Consider the following 19,639-nt stretch of genomic DNA (forward strand, 5'->3'; position numbering starts at 1 on the left):
TAGATATTTGTGAACATATTTTAGAAAATAACAATATGATACAACACAACGGTCAAATATGATTGGACGCACATGTAAAAAATAAAATCAGTTAACAGTGATTATTTACTAGACTCATACAGTAGATAGCAGAACATACCTTTGACCAAAGAATGCGATGAAATAGAGAGAGAGAGAAGATTCATATTCCAAATAGTAATAGTAGTACAAATATCTTAGAAACTATAAAAACTATAACTGCTACCTCTAATGAGATAAGGAAGTCTGCAGTCTGGCAGACTAATAAACTTTGAGATGAGCCAATGAGCTGCTTCTAAGATCAAGTAATTATAGATTTCGATGTCAGTGTACAACAGAATCTTGCCACAATAAAGTGGAGAAACCATTAGTGAACCCTATATTTTTATGGGAAGCCGTATATCTATAATATGTACCAAAACTACACAATCAAACCTATACAAGAGAATAATGCAGATCTGATCTTCATTTTCATATGCTTTATAGGGCCTTTTGGTCAAGTCTTTCATTCCAATTTAAGCATCGAATCAAGCTATGAAACCAATCACCTGTTTGGTCAAACTTGTTAACTGTTGGAAGAGGATGCTGACTCATAGATATTCGTACTGAATCTCCTCTTGAAAGTTGCTGCCTTTTCTTCCCATCAAATGAAACCCAGGCATTGCTTCTAGCATCCTGTGGAATCTGCTAACAATAAATTGTATGTTACTCAGTACCATATCCTAATTATAAAACCCGCAATCATTAAACCATTACTTAGCCTCTAAATTCCAAATCATATGAAAGAAATGACTCCCTAAATTTAGTTGTTTTTGTAACTGTGTGGTATTAACCATGTAGCTTTTTCCAATACATGTTTGAGAGACAACAAAGTATAGCTAAGGAATGGAAACATTTGCAGGCATAGAAGATGCATAATAAACAAACGTGTAATTGTGGAAACAAGAATAGCCAATGTGATATGTTTACTGCATAGAGAATGATAACTTCACCTTTAATTCAAGTTGAGCAGAATCTGGAAGTATAACTGGTCTAAATGAGAGTGAATGTGGACAGATTGGGGTAAACAGCATGCATGGAACATTTGGATGGACCTGCAAATTCCATTTGTCATTAAGAAAGAAAACGTCAAAAAAAGCAGTTATTAATTCGGGACAACTTCACACTTACTGTGCTGATATCATGACACTGGGAGATAATAATAGAACTTAAGTTATAATAAAGAAATTATACAAGGTGACTTGTGCAATGTTTCTACAACTTTGTCGTTGGCACGGCAATTCCTCAAAAGCTGGCTTGTTTGGTAATCCATGAGTGGAATAGGAGTTTATTGTATGACATATTCTGAGTGACTTAACTATTTCTACAGATGTTTGTTATTTCACGTTTCTCATGATAGAAGGGATGTTAGAATAAGAAGCATAAAAACTTATATTTCTTTAAGGGATAACATAATGTGAGTATGGATTATATGAAATATCTTTTAGGGGAAGAAAAGAAGTAATAGATTACTCTATTTAAACAAGTTCTTTATTTCACAAAATGGGGCAAACATAAAAGAAGGTGACAAAGATGGAGAACTATGTTCAGGAGCAGTTATCTGGAACTCAGTCAGCATTATTGACCACTGACATTTGCGAAGTAGTAGAGAAATGATTGCTAACTAGTGACTACAACATCACTAGTATAAGCCTCCTCAGAACATAATAAAGAATCTCATCAAGTTATCTTGAGCTACCACATGTAGTTCAATGCAGTAAGAGTAGGAAGACACCAACAAAATGTTCAACAACTCTGCAGAAAGTGCAGGTGAGGAAGGCTTGAATAAACCATAATAGCTCAAATTTATAATCATTGCATATCAAAGTATTCCAAGGCAAAAAGAACTAGCCATTCCATCCAACTTATTCTTATTCAGTAATAGGTATAGGTCCTGGACAAATACAACTATTGGACAAGCTTACCATAGAACCTCCAGCAGCCGTAGAATAGGCAGTGCTTCCAGTAGGAGTGGCTATGATCACTCCATCCCCTTGTACCTGAAAGATATAGCAATCATCATATATAAGGTACAACACTGCCTCAAAAAGCTGTTAATAGGTGTTAAATTAGAATATCGGCCGCTCTGGTTATAGAATATAATATATGTTTATAAATTAGGAGTGCAGACAACAAATACATAGTCAAACTCACCTTTGTTATAAGTCTATCATGTTCATAGCATTCAATCTTGGAAAGGTACGGATTTGAACCCCGATCAACAACAACTTCATTGAGAATATCAAATACTTTCCCTGGCATAGCTTTACCCTTACGGAAAATTTCACATCTGAGACGCATTCTGAGAGTGATGTATACACCATCTTGTTTGTTATTTCCATGGATGACATGTTGAAGGTCCTGCTTGTAGTCTTCAAACTGAAAATGGAAAATCAGAATGGAAGTCAAACAAATGGACAAAAAGATACTTGCATTTCTTTACAGTGAAATTAATGATGGGGTTGAAAAACTTACACTATGAGAAGTCAGAAAACCAAGGGAACCAAGGTTAAATGACACAACAGGGGGAACAGCGCCTATAAATAGATTTGAAGCATGCAATATAACGCCATCTCCCCCCAAACATGCCACAAAATCTACTTTCTCGTGTAGATCACTGAATCAAAAGCATTACATGTGTCACAAATTCATTTAATGAAGCAAAGGTTTTAAATAAATAGGGAAAAGTGAAGTAGTTGACATGATTCATAAACTCCAGTACCAGGCATCTTGAGTATAGAAGGTCTGAATGAATCCAAATCCGGGAATTCTAGCAAATATATCATGCACATCAGGTTCCACGAATACGTTCATTTTCTCTTGGTTATATAGAAAAGAAGCAACCTGAGGATTAGATAAAGAAACTCGGCTGATAATGAATTTAGTCAAAATAATTACAAAATTCTGAATAAAATACTCATATATAGTTTCTATAAGAATCACAAAAGTACAAAGTGGTGTTAGAATACCAGTCAAAGTTCAGAGTTAAATTTGCCAGTTCCTACATTGCCTAACATATTTGATTCCAATTTTATTTCATTTATTACTGAAGGAAGAGACTATATTGTCTTTGTCTCTAAAGCATTCTTAGTAATGACAGTAATGAACAATATTTATCCAAGTATTTCCAACACAATGCTCTGCATAAAACCCATTCAATCCATCTTTTATAGTTTCTATCTACAATCCTATAAATGTCATGAACTTGATTCTTTTACTGTGCAAAAAACCCAAGCCCCACATAGAATCATGATAAGATCTGAAATGAGCTTATAAAGAGTGGAATCCCCCACCTTACAAGCCGGTTTTGTAAGGATGAGTTAAGCCCAGTATAAAAACCTATATGGTATCAGAATCCACCGATTCAGGCCACCCAGCCCCCACCATTTATATCCACACATTAATCCCAATAGTGTTGGGCATGAGGGAGTGTACTGGAAAAAACCCAAGTCCACGCATAGGATGAAGATAAGGCTTGAAATGAGTGGCACCTCTCACCTTACAGGCCGGCTTTATAAGGATGAGTTAGGTCTAATATAAAAATCTAATCTTTACTGATTGATATTAAGCTCTCAGATCTTCTTTTTTAGGAAAAATCCGTAGAGGTTATGAAATAGGCAAACAAGATGCTACAGATCATAAATTAAAATTGCTTTCTAACGTTCTTTCGTGAAGATCAAAATATTTGATGTTGGGGATTAAAATAAAAGAATAATAATTTCTTGAATCATAAATATCTCAAAGAATGACTTTAGATAAAGGGAATGGAGAACACTGTAATATAACTGTCTCTGTAGGGCTTACCAGGCTTGACCAGTCCTCACTTAACAGGTCAATTTTTCTTTTTTGAAAAATCGGTATCCAGCCCAAGGACCGACTAATTTGAGGGGTCCAATCCCACCGTCCAATTGCGGGGGGAGCATTTAAAGCCAGAGCAAAGATCTACATGGACTAGATACGAGTGGGTTTAGTGCTTGGGATAGGAGTTGTAGGGAATGGAATCGATAATTTGAAATATTATGTCATTCATGCGAATAATATTAGAGAAAGATCTGGAAAATAAAAAAGATGAAATAATCCTCTAAAAAAAAGGATGAAATAATCATCGAATTTTTTGAAGGAAAATACTCATAGAATCGAAATGTGATAGTTTTTGTTTGTCGTTGACAGAAAGCATACGCACCGTGTTCATGATTTGAATTAATGAAGAATTAGTAGAACCGTTAGATTAATTAAGGGTTACGATTTGGAGTCAATATATCCCTCCATATATATATATATATATATATATATATATATATATATATATATATATATAATGTTGATCAAAGATATAATAACAAAGCAGAAATAAGTTGCATGGAAAGTAGTGCCAAAGCTCAAAATTTGTTGTTTAATCCTTTTTGAAATTTTCTATTTAGCGTCTTTATAGAGCAACTAGCACCCACCTTGAGCCTCTCCCCTTCGCCACCATACCAGAACATATCCATCCATGTATAACAAAATATAATTGTTTTACTAAACCTTAATGTTAAAAACTTTTAATAACTTGGGTACTGATAGGAGTCTAAAAAACATTACCTCTTTAGCTTCTTCCATGAGGTGCTCCCCGGGCTTTTTCAACAATAACACAGTCTTTGGGGTAGATTTCCACATTAGCATTTGTTGCTGAGTGCTAGGATGCGTGAAGGCCAAAGAAGATTCGGTCACCTTCTCTCTCACACAAGAAAATCCATCGGTTCGTACTAGGAACATCTCTGCTTTTTTTCTTGACTGCAGCCTTACAACTCCAGTTGAAGATGCACACATGTCTCCTGCAGTGAATCCCAAGTCTTCCCTCACCTTATCATCATCGGTTAAAATCCTTTGAGAGTTAGTTGTATTATCAATATCATTGACATCAGTCATGTGATACATTTCTCTTTCACTAAAAGCATTAACTGTTGTCCTAACAGAACTGGAAGTATTCATATTCGCTAACTTCCATTTGTTACCAACGGCAATCTGAGCAGACCCATAGGAACTTTCTGCTGGGCCCACAATTTTAGGTTCAGGATTATGACCACTGTCGATAATCACTTGCCCCTGCAGTCTTCTATTAAGCATGCTCCTTGAATCTTGCAAGCATTCCAACCTTTTGACCTGATTACTGGAACAAGAGGGTCTCGCAATCTTTTTACTTCCCAAAAATCTGGACATCTCTTTTTTGGAAAAGGCATCCTGAGGTGGAACTTGAGCATCTAAAGGGTTAGTTTTGCTGGAGAAAGTGGGAAAATATCTTTCCCCGTCATCAGCAGTATCTTGTGATGAAGTCTTATCATTAGAAACAATTCCACTTAAGGCCCCATTACGTTGTGTTTTTTCATTGTTCTTATTTGGAGAGGTACATTGGTCAAATGAGTCAACAGAACTATGTATTGCACCTAAACCCTCTTTCAACAATGCAGTATCTTTTTCAAGGGAGGATCTCTCAGCAGGCTTTGAGTCCTGCAGATTCCCAGACCCATTTGTATAATCTGATAATATGTCATTGGAAATAACTGCTTGATTAGAAACATACTGCAATGCAGGCGATGCAGAGTGAGCCATGTATTCCCTCCATCTGGAAACCATGGCAGACGTTCTCCAAACTCCTTCTTTGCTGTGCAGATAGATTGGCCTTCTGCTGTTATCTGAAACAAGAGATGCAAACCTCTCAACCTGTTCCATTTTAGGCGCAGACCCAACTTCAACTGGAATTTTGACCAATTCAATACTTCCAGATGAAATAGCATCACTCAGAGCAGCTTGGTAAAAATTATCTATTACAGTCTCTTCTCTAAGATCCACAATAGTTTTATATCCTCTATCCAGAAGCCACTTGAGGCCTTCTTCTGTTACCTGCCCACCTGTCCAAAAATCAACTTCTGATTCATTGGACTCTGAGTCCTCTTTGGAACTGGACAAATATACAGGACTCCAGTTTGCAAATAGTGTAGGACACGGATCCTCTTCTCTATGAAGAAAACCGGAATCATAGCATACATTCTTAAATCTCTGAAGTTTCCTCCACACATCCAAACTTCGATCATCACCAGGAATTAAATAGTTCTCAAGAGCAACATGCAAGCTCTCACAACACCTTTTCATCTCGCCTCTGAAAATAGCGAGTGGAGGGAGGCTTTCCTCCATCATGCCAACCCCGGAAGCACAGGAGGGAGACATAAAGGAAAATCTTCCAGAAAGAACATCCTCCCTCCCACTCTTAACAAGAGCAACCATACATCCAAGTACAGAAACAATTTTATCTTCAAGGACAGGTTTCTCATGCGACGGAACATCATCTGAAACACTACATTCACCAGTAAAAGGGTTACATAAAGCATCCATTAATGCATAATGAAGGGTCTCAGAATTTCTAAAAATCCTACAATATGCTTCCACTTCAGCAATATCACCTGGAACTGGACCAATCCAAGGTAACCGTGATGCATCATGGGATTCAATGGACTTGAAGCTCTATAAACAAAAGCATTAAAATAAGTATTCGATTGTTTGATGCGGATTTGATAAAAAAAAAAAAAAAAAAAAAAGTGAGTGATTTTGATACTCAATAATATAAAGAAAAAACTGTAACAAACAGAGTGAAATGTATAATTTTGGTGATTTTGACATGAATTGGGTACATCTAATCAAACAGTAATAATGATTGAATTGAGGGGGAAAGCTTAATTACCTGAGAATCCAAAGCGAAATGTAAGGAAGAAGAAGCGGCGGTAACGAGGTGTGATGTTCTTTGGAGAATGAGCTGAGGGTTCTTCTTCAACCGGAGAACTGTAGAATTGTAGGAGAATGCCACGTGGCAGGCGCAGAGACTATTACATGCCAACATCGGTGGGTGGGACTTGAACCAAATCAAATCTTCTTCTACTTGTTCGTTTCTTTGATTTTAGATTTTGTTTGATGCTATTATTTGTTGTTGGTAACGTCACATTTTATTTTTTACTTTTTCAAACCAAAAAAAAACTAATGGTTAAGTATGATTAGTATAGAATATAGATCGATCACGAGACAGTTGATATATGTTGGGGCATGCTAATACACACATCTTGCTATTCTTTCTGCTAAATGTTTGAGTTTTGTTGCTAGATTTTTTGAAATGGTTAATAAATGTTTTTGTCAACACTTGTCTTTCAAAATGCATCTTATCTTAGCATTCAACTATTTACAAAATCTTTGAATATTGACAGCAGTTACCCGTGCTACAAGATATCAATCTGGTTAGACTATTTAAGAATTAAAAAAAGAAAGAAATAAAAAAAAAGTATGTACGTAAACACTAACAACTCATGTTCTTAATATGCATCTTAGGATCCAAGCATTTACCAAATTTTAACGTCGAATGTACATCATATTGGTAAACTTATCCTAAAATCTCACATGCTCAATACATGACAACATGGTGTGGCCACACCAACCAGGATGTTTTTCAGCTTCGTGTCGTAAAACCGCACAAATATAAATAGCAATGTCAGTCCATTCGTGTTAGGCTTCAAGCTCTGATCATGTATATGTTCTACTTTTGTAGACCATGACATGACCAATGGAGTTTTGCAATGAGTCATGGCTGCTATAATGGTTTGCAATGTGGCTAGGGCAGTGTGATGGTGCGTGAAAGCCTAAGCAAATGACTATTTTTCTTTATAAATAACCAAATAGAGCATTTTATAATAAGAATAGATCACAACCAACTTCCCATGCGACTTTGTTGACGTTTTTAAAATTATTACATTAACAGAAAGTATTAAGACAAAGTGCTACATTGACATGAATCAATCTCTAACCACCAACACTGCAACCTAACAATAGCCGATAGGTGGTTAGGGAGTCAGTTGGATTATCTGCTAAGAAATCATGACAAAAACTTCACTGTCACCCAATGTCTCAACTCATAAGCACAAACAAAGGATGACGGGATACGCATAAAGGAAGCAACGAGTTTGTTGGTGTTAAATGACAATAGGTTGAATGAGGCCTTGAGATCGAAGGCATAATTTTTATTGGTTATCATGAAATTTGGCAGCTGGGCTAAAAAAAAGGGAAATTTGGCAAATTTGAACCTTATAATCCATGTTACAGGTGAATGTTCCAGTAAAAAGAAAAATCATACTCGTACAATTAAGTAACACTATATCTAATGGTTGTGATAGATGGTGCCGCCGTCCATAGAGAAGCAGCGTTAAGACTGTTAAACGTCTGCCAATGCCACTATCACTAATAACAACTAACAAATCTACTTTATCTATACCTAAATCTTGACTAACATTCAAAGGATATCTAATTACAAAATAGTAACAATAAACAGGAAACAATTTGACAGACAAAATAGAGGGGATGGGTAAATTACTATTAAAAAAACTATGACAGACATCCCACTCTTGTTAATTAGCTTGACTGTTCAAGACCTGGAGGAGATGTTGGCTGAAGATTTGATTTGGTGGGAAGACCAGAAGACTGTTTTTGGGACCTGGGCCTTTCTTCTTCCTGCAAAGGAACAAGCTTCTCGGGACCACAATTTGCTCCTTCCAACTCAAGTTCTGGTTTTCTCTTCGCCTTCTTTGTTAAGACACCGTCAGCAACACGGACATCGTCCATGGAACTGCTTGAACTTCCCTTTGCTTTTTCTTGTTTTACACCATTTGTGGGACTGGGGACCCGGACAGCTGTGCTTGTAGTAGATACGGACTTGTTCGTTGAAGTAGAAGCATGGCTGGTAGATTCTGGAGCTAATTTCTCTTGTTGGTTCTGCTGTGATGAAATTGAGCCAGAATCAAGTTGAACGCTATCCTCTTGCCTCGATGCCAACAACTTCTTCCTCTTAATTTTTTCCTGATCCTAGCAACACAAGTAAACCAATGAGATCAACTAAAAAACAATTTTGTCCAGACAAATAACAGATTCTGGTTATCACCCGGGCATAAAGAGAATCAAATGGTATTTTTCCATTACTAATTAGGTTATTTAGGTTTTTCAATGTTTTCTCACTATCTTATCGACAAAACATATTACTAAAATAAAATTTCTACGTTAAAATCAAGATAATTTAACTCCTTTGTAATAATACATGTTGCTCTGCACAAAGTAGAGTTTGTGAAGCAAGACTAAAAATGAAATCAACAATGTGGCGCCATGGAGGAAGCGTCTATATAACTTCCCAAACAGAGGGGAAGGTCTAACTAAATCCTTTTCCCATCCAAACATTCCCCAATAGGTATGATCTTATGATCCAAGTATCAATCCTACAATCGACTAACTATACTTGGACTGTCATTTGATTTTGGGTAAGACCTACTACCTTGAATATCATTCCAAGCATGTGTAGTTACCAACGAGCCAGTGCCATATAGATAAGCGTACTCAAGAGCCAGGACAATTTTCATGTAAAACTCTTTTAAAAATTTAAGAGCAGGGGAAGGTTTTTTCCATCAGAAGAAAGAAGGTAAGCTTCACACAATTGTTCATTAATACTATTAAAAATCCTTATTCACTGCAAAAGGCGTACCTTATTTTTTGAGTGTGATGCTCTGCGCCTCTCTTTTGCCCTGCAAATTCCCCGTTTGATCCCATGGTTGTCCATGTAACCAGTTGGCCATAATTCTGCAAGCTGGTAAAGACAGGGAATTGGAAAGGCTAAAAAATATAAATTTATGTTTATACAATGCAAACAGGTTAACTTATACATAACACAAACTACACATTCAGTACAGATATGCGCATGCATACTATCAAGTGATAAGTAGCATGAATGTTCATTGAACAAGAGAATTGTCCATTGGAAGGAATAGAATTGACACTCTGGGGAAATTCTAGTGGTGAGTACTTCTTACACCAATAAATTCTCAAAACAAATTGTGAACCATTTTGCTTTCAGTAGGGGTAGGAGGGGTTTTATAAGTAATAACAGTCAAATAAATTCTTTTATATGGAAACAATACGTAAGTTTAGCTTATATGAGAAGGCATTAAGAAAACAAATAAACTTTTTTTTGCCAAAGTAGAAAGAAAAAAAAAAACTTACTGAAAGCAAGTGAAGAATTCAAACAACCAAGTTGATTAACTTTTTGTCCTCAGTCAGAAGACACAAGATGAGCAACCAAATAGAACTTCTAGATCAATAGGATTTAGAAAATTTTAATTACCTCGGCATACAACTTTCTGATTTGTGGACCTGCATTTTCATCCAAGCCCTACAGCCATTGCAAACATGGTTCAATAATTTTTATCGCACACAACAGAAATTTCACAATAAGTATCTGTAGCTCTAAACGTACATCAACAAAAATGTCATAGAGATCACAAATCTTGTCTTCCAATGCAGCGTCCATACTAAAATTCCTTTTAGTTATTGGTTTTCCGTCAGGACCAAATTCTTGAACATCACCTGATGCTCCAGCTTTCTGCTGTTGCTGGTGTTCCAAAAAAAAACACCATACATCCCAGGTTAAATAACCAACACATCCCGTAAGCAAAAATATTTCTGAAAAACTGTTATTAAACAGTAGAAACATAAAAAAATGTAGGAAGGAAATGTGATCGAGTATCATAATTACAAGAAGCAATGAAAGTGATTAATCAGTAAGCTTTCCATATTTAGTGTTTGCACTGTAAACACAAAATTGCATTGGACCCATAAAAAAAGCACCCAATAGAAAGAATGACAGAAAACATAGAGCGTGATTGTACTAGCTTATCTTGAGGAAATAATCACTTTCTTTTCCCTGCTTCCTAAACGAGGTTTACTATTTCCCCTAAAAAGCACTTAGCCAGACATGGTATGAATTATCATTATGACGGGACGAACAAAATCAATAATGAAGAACCAACAAAACTGAACAAAGATGGAAAACGTGAGTGTATCATACGATGCTGACTGCTATGATACAACTACCAATTCATATGTGCTATCTCATGCAGTAACTTTGGAGGCATTATGAGCTCATCAGAATTGAACATGAACTAAAAGAAAGTACGTTGAAGTCTGTCTACCAATCTTTAATAGGAAATGATATAACAAGAGCAGCTAAAATAAACCTTGGACTCCAAAGTTGGGGCCTGTATCTTAATCATATCAACAACTTCCTTTTTTATCCGTTGAAACCTATCATCATCATCCTGCTTTGCTGACAGACCCATACTGATCATTGTTTTTAAGTTTCTCTGCCATAGGAAAACATTGTATGAGAAGATAAGTAGTTTTAGGAATTAAGAGAACCTAAATATACCAAACATACAATCAATAGAAACAATGAATAACGGTTAGAGAAACTACTCAAGATAACTATAACATCCAAGATAACCATGGTAAATTACAGGTAGGGTTTTAATTCCTCAAAAAATACCATTTTATAATAATGTCATACTCATAGCCTCATAGCCACATCATATTGAAGTGCTCAAACAGAAGAAAAATTTAAGCATGCATTTGATTATGTCAAGAATGTATTACTGAGTGCAAGTCACTCAATACACAATATAAACTAAGAATGCAAGTGGCTAGCTCAAGAATGTTCTACTCAAATCATATCTCCATTATTCTAAAATCATATTATAATAATTAAACTAAAAAAAATTATACATATTGCAGCAACACTGAGCAGGAGATTTCAGAGAAAAACAAGCATACTCAAATCTCAAACGGCAATAACTTTTGGAGTGAAATAGTATATGTCGGCTCAACACCAATAACTTTTGGACTGAAATAGTATATGTCGGCAGGAAGAGGGGCAGGATGAAACTAAAGTTGGAATCGGGCACAACCAAGACTGAAGAGTTATTTGTGTATATTTAAGATGCAATACCTTTAATGTTCTGAGTTGCATCAAGTGCCCAAGAATACTCATAAGACGGTTAATTAACTCTTTTGATACTTTCCCATGGCTTGCCTGTTGCAACAAAAACATACAGTTAATATTATAAAGTTCAAATCCCTTGATCAAAAAATATATATAAATCTTGTGTGTGTGTGTGTGTGTGTGTATTCTTAGAAGCATGAAATTTAGAAAGCAAAATTTGTCAATACCGCTAGTCTAGCAACTTTAGCAAGCTTTAGCTTTATTTCTCTGGGCAATCTCCTTTTGACTGCCTGGGATGTATTATCAGCCTCTGGGTTTTCCGCTGCAGGGGGCCTTGCTGTAATATTATTCAAAATGAACAACAGAAGAAAAGAAAGGCAAAAAAATAGTGTTAGCAACAAACTTCCCAAACTTATCTATGTGTGAAATATCAAGTTTGAGACTTACACTCAGCGACCATTTTCTCTAACTCGCCAAGAGCCTTCTCAAGCATTGAAGATTTTGGCCTAACGCTAGACCCGTCTTTCTTGTGCATGTATTCAGATTTCTGCATAGCATTCAAATAAACCCATGACTCAGACAGGAACCCTTTTGTTTAATACCAAAAGGAATATGAAATAACCACAGTGCAGAGGACCTCCTTTATCGGTATTTTTTTTTCAAGTATTCATCAAATCAAATTTTAAAAAAATAAAGGCGCAAAAGAGCCAAAGAAATAAAAACTTACCGTTGCTTTGGTAGTACGCTTTCCCACAGACAGGTTAAGATCCGGCAGTTGATGACGCCTACCATTTTTTTCTTTCGACCGACTGATATTTTCTAAACCATCAATACTCTTTGAGGGTTTTACAGGTTGGGATTTGGATTGTGCATGAGCACCTTTTTCGTGGTACTTCTGGTGAGTTGCATCAAATGATCCACTTGTGTTCTTAGATTGAAAAGCTCCTATCTTCTTATCAGCATCTTTTGCTTCTGACGTGGCAGCAGGGAAATCATCACTTGATGTTTTCAAAGAGACAGAAGAGACCGATATTGGCTTAGTATCAGCAGTTTTCTTTTTGGAACTACTTCCATAGATATCCAATTGATTCTGAGGTTTCAAGTTTTCATAATGTTCACCAGGTACAGCCAAATTCTGTGAGGAATTACACACATTCTTCGCCTGTATGGAAGTTGTTTTCCCAGATTCTACCTTGCCCACTTTTACATGTTTATTTGATCCAAGGACATTATTATTTTCATCTGGATTCTTCACTGTATCTTTTTTGCGCCTTTTCTTTGGTTGCTGGTTGGGTAATACAGGAGGTTCATCACTTGTAAAATTGAAAAAAACAACAGAAAATCAATAATAATTCAAAATTTTAGGACTCAACTTATTTACTACAATCTTCAGGTTCATTACTTGTAATATTGAAAAAAAACAACAGAAAATCAATAATAATTCAAAAAATTTAGGACTCAACTTATTTACTACAATCTTCAACAAAATAATTCATTAAATATGTACAAAATTTGTAGAAAAGTGTCAAGGAAAGAAGAGCATTTAGCTGTGAACCAAGATGATAATGTCCAAATGTTGTCAAGAAATCACTTGCAATACAATATTGTTTAAGGGTTAAATATATTTGATTTCTAAAAAATTTGGAAGAAAAAAAACTAATTGACTTTGGTATCTATGAAAATTTTATTCATTTTCAGTCCCAACATTTAGCAAAAATAGTGTGTTTTAAGCCCCTGTCCTCTTATCGGTGACTAAAAGCAAAAAAATAATGTATTTTTAGGATTGAAAACATATAAAAAAATTATAGGGACCGAAATCATATTTCGTTAACTTTATAAGGACCAAGAGTATAACTAACTCGTTATTCAATTATCTAACAAAGACGGTCACTTCGATAGGAATCTCAAAAATACAAAATGTTATAAAATGATAACAATAGCCAACCTCAGCAATTAAACAATATCAACAATTAAGTAATTTGGAAAGAAACCTTTCTAAGATTTGCTTTAACCGTTAGAGGTTAGCAAGGAATTAAAAAGGGAATGCTCAAAAAAGATTTTTTCAAAATTATAAACTTACGTGCGTTCCAATTTCCCCCTATTTACAAAGAACCCATCATGTTTGACTTTGGAATTATCAACCTGGAAATATTCATCCTGCAGAATGAACAGTTAAATAATTTATAAAAGTATTGTATAAGCCAAAAAAAAACGTCACAAGGAAGAGTGATATTCCTATATATCAAAGTGAAGGAATACAAACAAAAATACCAACCAGCTCAGCGTCGTCTATAAAAGAATCTTCAGTGTCATACTGATCATCATCAGGAACATCGGGCAGATCTTCATCATCACTGCTACCATTACCCTGAAAAAGATTCAGCACTCAATTAGTTAACATTTGCGAAGCTACAAATTAATACTTATTCGAGCGTCTGCAATTCAAACCAATGGTTCAAAGAACAAACTCAGGCTTACTCAGTGCATACAATAACAATCTCAGCAAGTAATATAAACATACCATGTAAAGGCGTTCGATCTTCTCTATTACGGCACTGAAACGGTGTGGCTGAGCTGGATCATTTTCCTCAACCTCGACAGGTTGTCCCTAAGAAACGTCGGCATAGATTTGTCAAAATAGTGAAATGTTACACCACACATAAAGATCACGTGCGTATTTACAAGTATCCACTAACTACTAAACCTTACATCATAATACTAAATCATGATCAGGTTGTATCGACTAATCTAAGTATAAAACTGAGCAATTTTCAACAATGCTCACATATGCAAATGTGCACTGAAGAGGAATATAATTAGTACTCTTATTAGATCATTTTACTTTGATTCAATGGAAATAACACCAGATTAAAGAACAGACATTAAATTAAACAGATAAACTAAAACTCAAAACAATAAAATTGATGTTAGATAAGAAAATTCAAAGAACAAAAAAAAAAAACTTTTTACCCCAAAACAAAGACAAAAACCCTTAAAAACCCAAAATTCGATCTAAAAATCACACTCCACTACAATGCACACGGAAATTCAATCAAGAACGAAGTAGAGTGAAATTGACTGAAAACAAATTAAAATTTCTTACCGGAAAAGGCTCCGGCCGGGATTGTTGAGAGGTGGAAGCCGATCCGTTAGGCTTGGTAGCGTCTTTCAGCAGCTTCTTCCATGATACTATGGTGGTTTCACCCGGCCGGAGCTCCACCGTGAACATTTGCCGGCCCCCTTTCTTCACGAATGACGAAAAAGCCTTCTTCTCTTCCTTCATCGGCACCGAATTTATTGAAACCGATAATTCTAGAGAATTAGGGTGTTACATAGAAACGCGAAAATGAAAATTGGGAGAAAATTGAGTATAAGACCTACATGAAGAACGAGAAGAGAATTGCGCGGGATTTAAAAATTGATTAACGAAAATGAAATTAAATTGAAAAAAATTGACACTGTGTGTTCTATGGTGGTTTTAACTGAAATTCGAGCTAGCTTGTAAAATTTTCCTGCTTTTTCTTTCCCGAGAAAATACCAGAGGAGAAAGGAAACAGATCGGGTTGTGTCTATGGACCGGGTAGTACCCGCCCTGGATTGAAACCAAATTCAACGGGTTTTTTAGCTTGGTTTAAAATATTCAAAAAGAGAAATAATAATGAATCAATTTGGTCAAAAAATAAATTAATAAAGAATATATGTAAGAGACAGTATGGCCAAAAAAATCAACATACTTGGTAGAAATATGTTTTTTTTTTGCCAAAATGAACTATTGATAAATAAAATAATGTTTATTTATTATTACTAATATATGATAAATTGATCTTTGTGCCACTCTACCTTTTCTTCTGGGTGAAAACGGTGTATAGCGCCTCTCATATCATTTTTCATCGTGTTACAATCGGCTCATCCTATTTCTTAAACATTTTTACTATGCCAATCTTCAACTTCAAATCACTTTCGGTCTAAGATCGGATTCTCCCATGAATTGCTTTTAACCTCAAATGACTTCCACCCCAAAATTGGATTCTTCTCCAACAAGCTTTCGACCCCACATAGTTGTAATGTTTCAAAAATTTCTCTAACTGGTCGTCCTCCACCGCCTCTATATCTTGTTGATAGGGTTGTTGTCATCTCAATTACCGACATGACATACGAGCGCCTCATCGAAAAGAATAATGAAAACGTTGTGTTTTGATTACTTCATCTTTCCTCGTTTTGAGATCTATTGTATTTGTTGGTGTTTTTCTTGTTTGGTGAAAGACGCTCTTGAGATGTTCGTGGAAATGCCCACAAAACCAACACGCCAATAAACCATTGTGTGTGTAGAGAATCTTGTAGCCGAATCCTTCTTCTTTTTTTTTGTTTACTCTACTACAATCAATGGTTAAAGGTGGACTTTTGTGCGACCATTAAAAGTCAAATTGTGTCTACAGTGAATACAATTTGTCTTAACTAGTTAAGTGTTAAAATTATGATGTATCATCTCTCTTATATCCAAGACCGACAGAGGAAGCAATTGATTTGTTGGATGTTAGGACACAAAAATTGGCTTGATGACCATAAGCTTTGTACTTATTATATGTTTTCAAATATAGTTGATTTATTTGGTTTATCTTTTATTTACGTTCTTCTCATAAATTGGGAATGCTCTTACACTGCACAATATATTTGGTGCAATGGTTCTCTTTAGCATCTTATATAAAATATATATATATATATATCTTAAGTCTCTTTGATAACTTTTTGGAGCCAAAAAAGTCGTTTCAAATTTCATTCTTAATTTTTTGCTATTTTGTAAATGATCTCTTATCTTATGTATGAAAGTTCCTAGGTCTCTTAACCAATTTTATGGACCCATAAATAGGATTAATATTGCAATTATATATCTATTTCAACTAAATAAACCTATACTTTCAATTTATCTTATTGAACGTAAATTCTCTATTATTTGTCTACTATCTTTGTATATCTTACCTTATATATAAGAGTTGTTAAGTTCCTTAAACAAATTTTGGACCAAAAAATAACGTCAATATTATAATTTTTTAATCTATTTTAACTCCTTGAACCTAAATGTATTATATTATATTATCTTAGGTATAAAAGTTGATAAGTCTCTTAAACAACTTTTGTGGTGAAAAATTCGTTTTAGTATTTTAATTTTACATCTACTTTAGCTAATTGAACCTAAATTTACAATCATGCATGAATTTGAAAAATTTCGTTCAAGGTCTGTTTGGTTCAATGGAAGGGAGAGGAGGGGAGGAATTTAATAGAGGGGAGGAAGGGGAGGGCAGGGGAAGGGAATATTTTTAATAAATATATGTTTGGTTCAAAAGATGGGAGATGACAGAAATGATTCATGGCTGCCACCAAGTGTCGGAGAGGTAAAATGTAATGTTGATGCAGCTCTTTTTAAAGAAAATCATTGTTTTGGTGTTGGTATGTGTATTCGTGATTATAGAGGCCACTTTATAAAAGCTTTGATAGCTTGGTTTGATGGTGTACCTACTCCAATGGAAGCGGAAGCATAGGGACTCAAGGAGGCTATTCTTTGGCTTGGTGAAATGGGGACGCCAAATGTGTCAATTGAACTAGATTGCAAACTAGTGACTGAAGACATTTTAGATAGATCCACAAACCAATTGGAGTTCGGCCAAATTGTAAGCGATTGTAGAATGCTCCTTTCCAACTATCCAAACTTTAACATAAGTTTAGTTATGAGACAAGCTAATTATGTTGCTCATCATTTAGCACGAGCATCAAAATCATATGCTAGTCACCGTATCTTTGATTATATTCCATCTTGTATCTCTCATATTTTGAGCAATGAAATAATATAACTTTGTTAATGTCAAAAAAAAAATTAAAAATGTGTTTGGTTCATAACGGGAAGAGAGAGATTTTTTTTTTTTAATTATCTCACTGTTTTATCCTTGAACTTAATTAAATATACAAAAATGCTTGTTTTTACGAATTCATAGACCGACAAAACAATAACAATGTGATCAACAACAATGTGATGTAGACGACGAGACAATGAATTACTCACAGTTCACGTTGGAGGAGGTACGAAACAGCGTTGGCGGGAACAAAGTAGTAGTAGGGTTGGAAGATTGGTTTTTATATGTAACAAATAAGAGTGATAGATAGCATAAAAATAATAGTTGTTACAATCTTTCAAAAGGAAAAAAATTTGTTACAAGGATAATATATCTAATAATAATAAAAGTTGTTACAAGGATAATATAACACAACAACAACAACAACAACAACAACAATAATAATAATAATAATAATAATAATAATAATAATAATAATAATAATACTAATCCTTCAGAATAATAATAGTAATTATAATAATAATAATAAAAGTTATTACAGTGTTAATATTGAAATTTTAAAATAATTTAAGGATAATTTTGGCAATGCAATAAAATTTTAAAGAGATTTCCTCCCCTAAAAAAAAAAATTCCGATTTGGGGAGAAAAAAAACGGATCTTGAAGGAATTTTGCTCCCCTCCTCTCCAAAACTCTCGAACCAAACGGACCATAAGAGGTAATTACCGTCGTTGATGTATTTTTTTATTTTTTTTTTATCTCTATTTTTGGGTCATTGTATTGTATTGGAGTCAACAAGAGATTTTAAATAATTCTCATCAACAATCTCTTTGATGTGATAATACGAAGTCTATAACTTACCTCAGGGTTCTCAAAATATGCATGAGTAAATTGATAGATTACATCATCAACATCGCTAAAAACATAAATGATGAACTTTTGAGCAAACCCACAACATACAAATTAATAGCATATACAAACAAATTGTCTACAAATAATATGATAAAATTAAAGTGATTTAAATATTCATGACTCCAAATCTGCAACATTGACGTCCAAATTATTGATTAAATGATCAATCTTTAATCATGAACCAAATTTTATTGATTAAATGATTGATCTTTAAACAAGAATCAAATTAACACTACAACAAGACGGAAAATCAAATAACATTGTACAAGATGACGAACAACACAACATCGCACCTGGACTACGAAATTACAAAGAAAAACAAATCCAAATCTATCCAAAAATCACTTATTTAAATTAAAATAAACTAAAAATGACGACGCACAGTGATTTCGAATAAACAATTGATTCAAAACAGTCCCTCAACGAAGAAGATAGAATAAAAGAGTAAATTGTCACAAAGTAGTCCTTGAATGTGCACTTCTGTTATCAGTATAATCATTAACATTATAAACTTCTGTTAACTGATGAGATGACATGCATGAGTTGTTACAAAGACTAAAACGAAAGTAGAAAATAGTCACTTTGGTCCCTGAATCAAAAATCAATATTCCAAAATTAAATCTCAAATCCATAAAGCCTGAATTTAATCCCTAAACCTCTAAATCCTTAAATCTCATATAATTTCCTCTTTTATTCAAAGTCATTTTTTTTATTGTTTTTGTTAATTCTCTGGATTGTACTAAATTATAATAAAAAATCACCACATTCTACGCCTCAATTTCAAAAAAATATAATATTTCCCTCATTCTAAAGTGTAAGTGGAATGGAGCGGATTAGTGTGTTTCTACATGCATATTTGATAAATACGTTTTAGTAGAAAGTAAGTTACGATTGAAGCTATTTTCAATTATGTTTAGTCAAATAAAAGTTTGAAGGTATTTGACACGAGACATACTATTAATTATAATAGTTCACACCATATAAACCAAACTCATT

At 34.5% G+C, this 19,639-nt stretch overlaps 2 protein-coding genes across 4 annotated transcripts; both read right to left on the reverse strand.

Moving 5' to 3' along the window:
• Positions 1–140: 140 nt before the first annotated feature.
• LOC25489704 (NAD kinase 2, chloroplastic) lies at positions 141–7,129 on the reverse strand. 2 transcript variants are annotated; one of them, XM_013605855.3, is made up of 8 exons: positions 6,773–7,123; positions 4,639–6,555; positions 2,780–2,901; positions 2,533–2,674; positions 2,212–2,436; positions 1,983–2,057; positions 1,011–1,112; positions 141–702 (listed from the first exon to the last, which is right to left on the reverse strand). In XM_013605855.3, exons 1-8 carry the CDS (start codon positions 6,926–6,928, stop codon positions 499–501), a joined length of 2,943 nt encoding a protein of 980 aa, XP_013461309.2. In that variant the 5' UTR covers positions 6,929–7,123; the 3' UTR covers positions 141–498. The 2 variants fall into 2 exon arrangements, with proteins under 2 accessions (XP_013461309.2, XP_039687581.1); XM_039831647.1 differs by lacking the exon at positions 1,011–1,112 and having other exon boundaries at positions 6,773–7,129.
• Positions 7,130–8,125: 996 nt separating this feature from the next.
• LOC25489705 (ubinuclein-1) lies at positions 8,126–15,415 on the reverse strand. 2 transcript variants are annotated; one of them, XM_024779788.2, is made up of 13 exons: positions 14,991–15,415; positions 14,409–14,495; positions 14,163–14,255; positions 13,968–14,044; positions 12,615–13,200; positions 12,335–12,434; positions 12,115–12,224; positions 11,894–11,977; positions 11,127–11,252; positions 10,367–10,501; positions 10,235–10,282; positions 9,599–9,700; positions 8,126–8,925 (listed from the first exon to the last, which is right to left on the reverse strand). In XM_024779788.2, exons 1-13 carry the CDS (start codon positions 15,168–15,170, stop codon positions 8,482–8,484), a joined length of 2,172 nt encoding a protein of 723 aa, XP_024635556.1. In that variant the 5' UTR covers positions 15,171–15,415; the 3' UTR covers positions 8,126–8,481. The 2 variants fall into 2 exon arrangements, with proteins under 2 accessions (XP_024635556.1, XP_013461311.1); XM_013605857.3 differs by having other exon boundaries at positions 8,126–8,931; positions 14,991–15,413.
• Positions 15,416–19,639: the final 4,224 nt, after the last annotated feature.

Source organism: Medicago truncatula, chromosome 3, assembly GCF_003473485.1.
Source record: "Medicago truncatula cultivar Jemalong A17 chromosome 3, MtrunA17r5.0-ANR, whole genome shotgun sequence".
NCBI classification, from domain to species: domain Eukaryota; kingdom Viridiplantae; phylum Streptophyta; class Magnoliopsida; order Fabales; family Fabaceae; genus Medicago; species Medicago truncatula.

Excerpts from the sequence above, each read along its gene's own strand:
- LOC25489704 (XM_013605855.3), bottom strand. The coding sequence starts at position 6,928 with ATGTTGGCATGTAATAGTCTCTGCGCCTGCCACGTGGCATTCTCCTAC. Across the intron at positions 2,675-2,779 it reads TTCTATACTCAAGATGCCTG|TGATCTACACGAGAAAGTAG; the intron begins GTACTGGAGTTT and ends CTTTTGATTCAG. Across the intron at positions 703-1,010 it reads CTGCTCAACTTGAATTAAAG|ATTCCACAGGATGCTAGAAG; the intron begins GTGAAGTTATCA and ends TATTGTTAGCAG.
- LOC25489705 (XM_013605857.3), bottom strand. The coding sequence starts at position 15,170 with ATGAAGGAAGAGAAGAAGGCTTTTTCGTCATTCGTGAAGAAAGGGGGC. Across the intron at positions 14,256-14,408 it reads AGATCGAACGCCTTTACATG|GGTAATGGTAGCAGTGATGA; the intron begins GTATGTTTATAT and ends AATCTTTTTCAG. Across the intron at positions 11,978-12,114 it reads CTAAAGTTGCTAGACTAGCG|GCAAGCCATGGGAAAGTATC; the intron begins GTATTGACAAAT and ends TTGTTGCAACAG.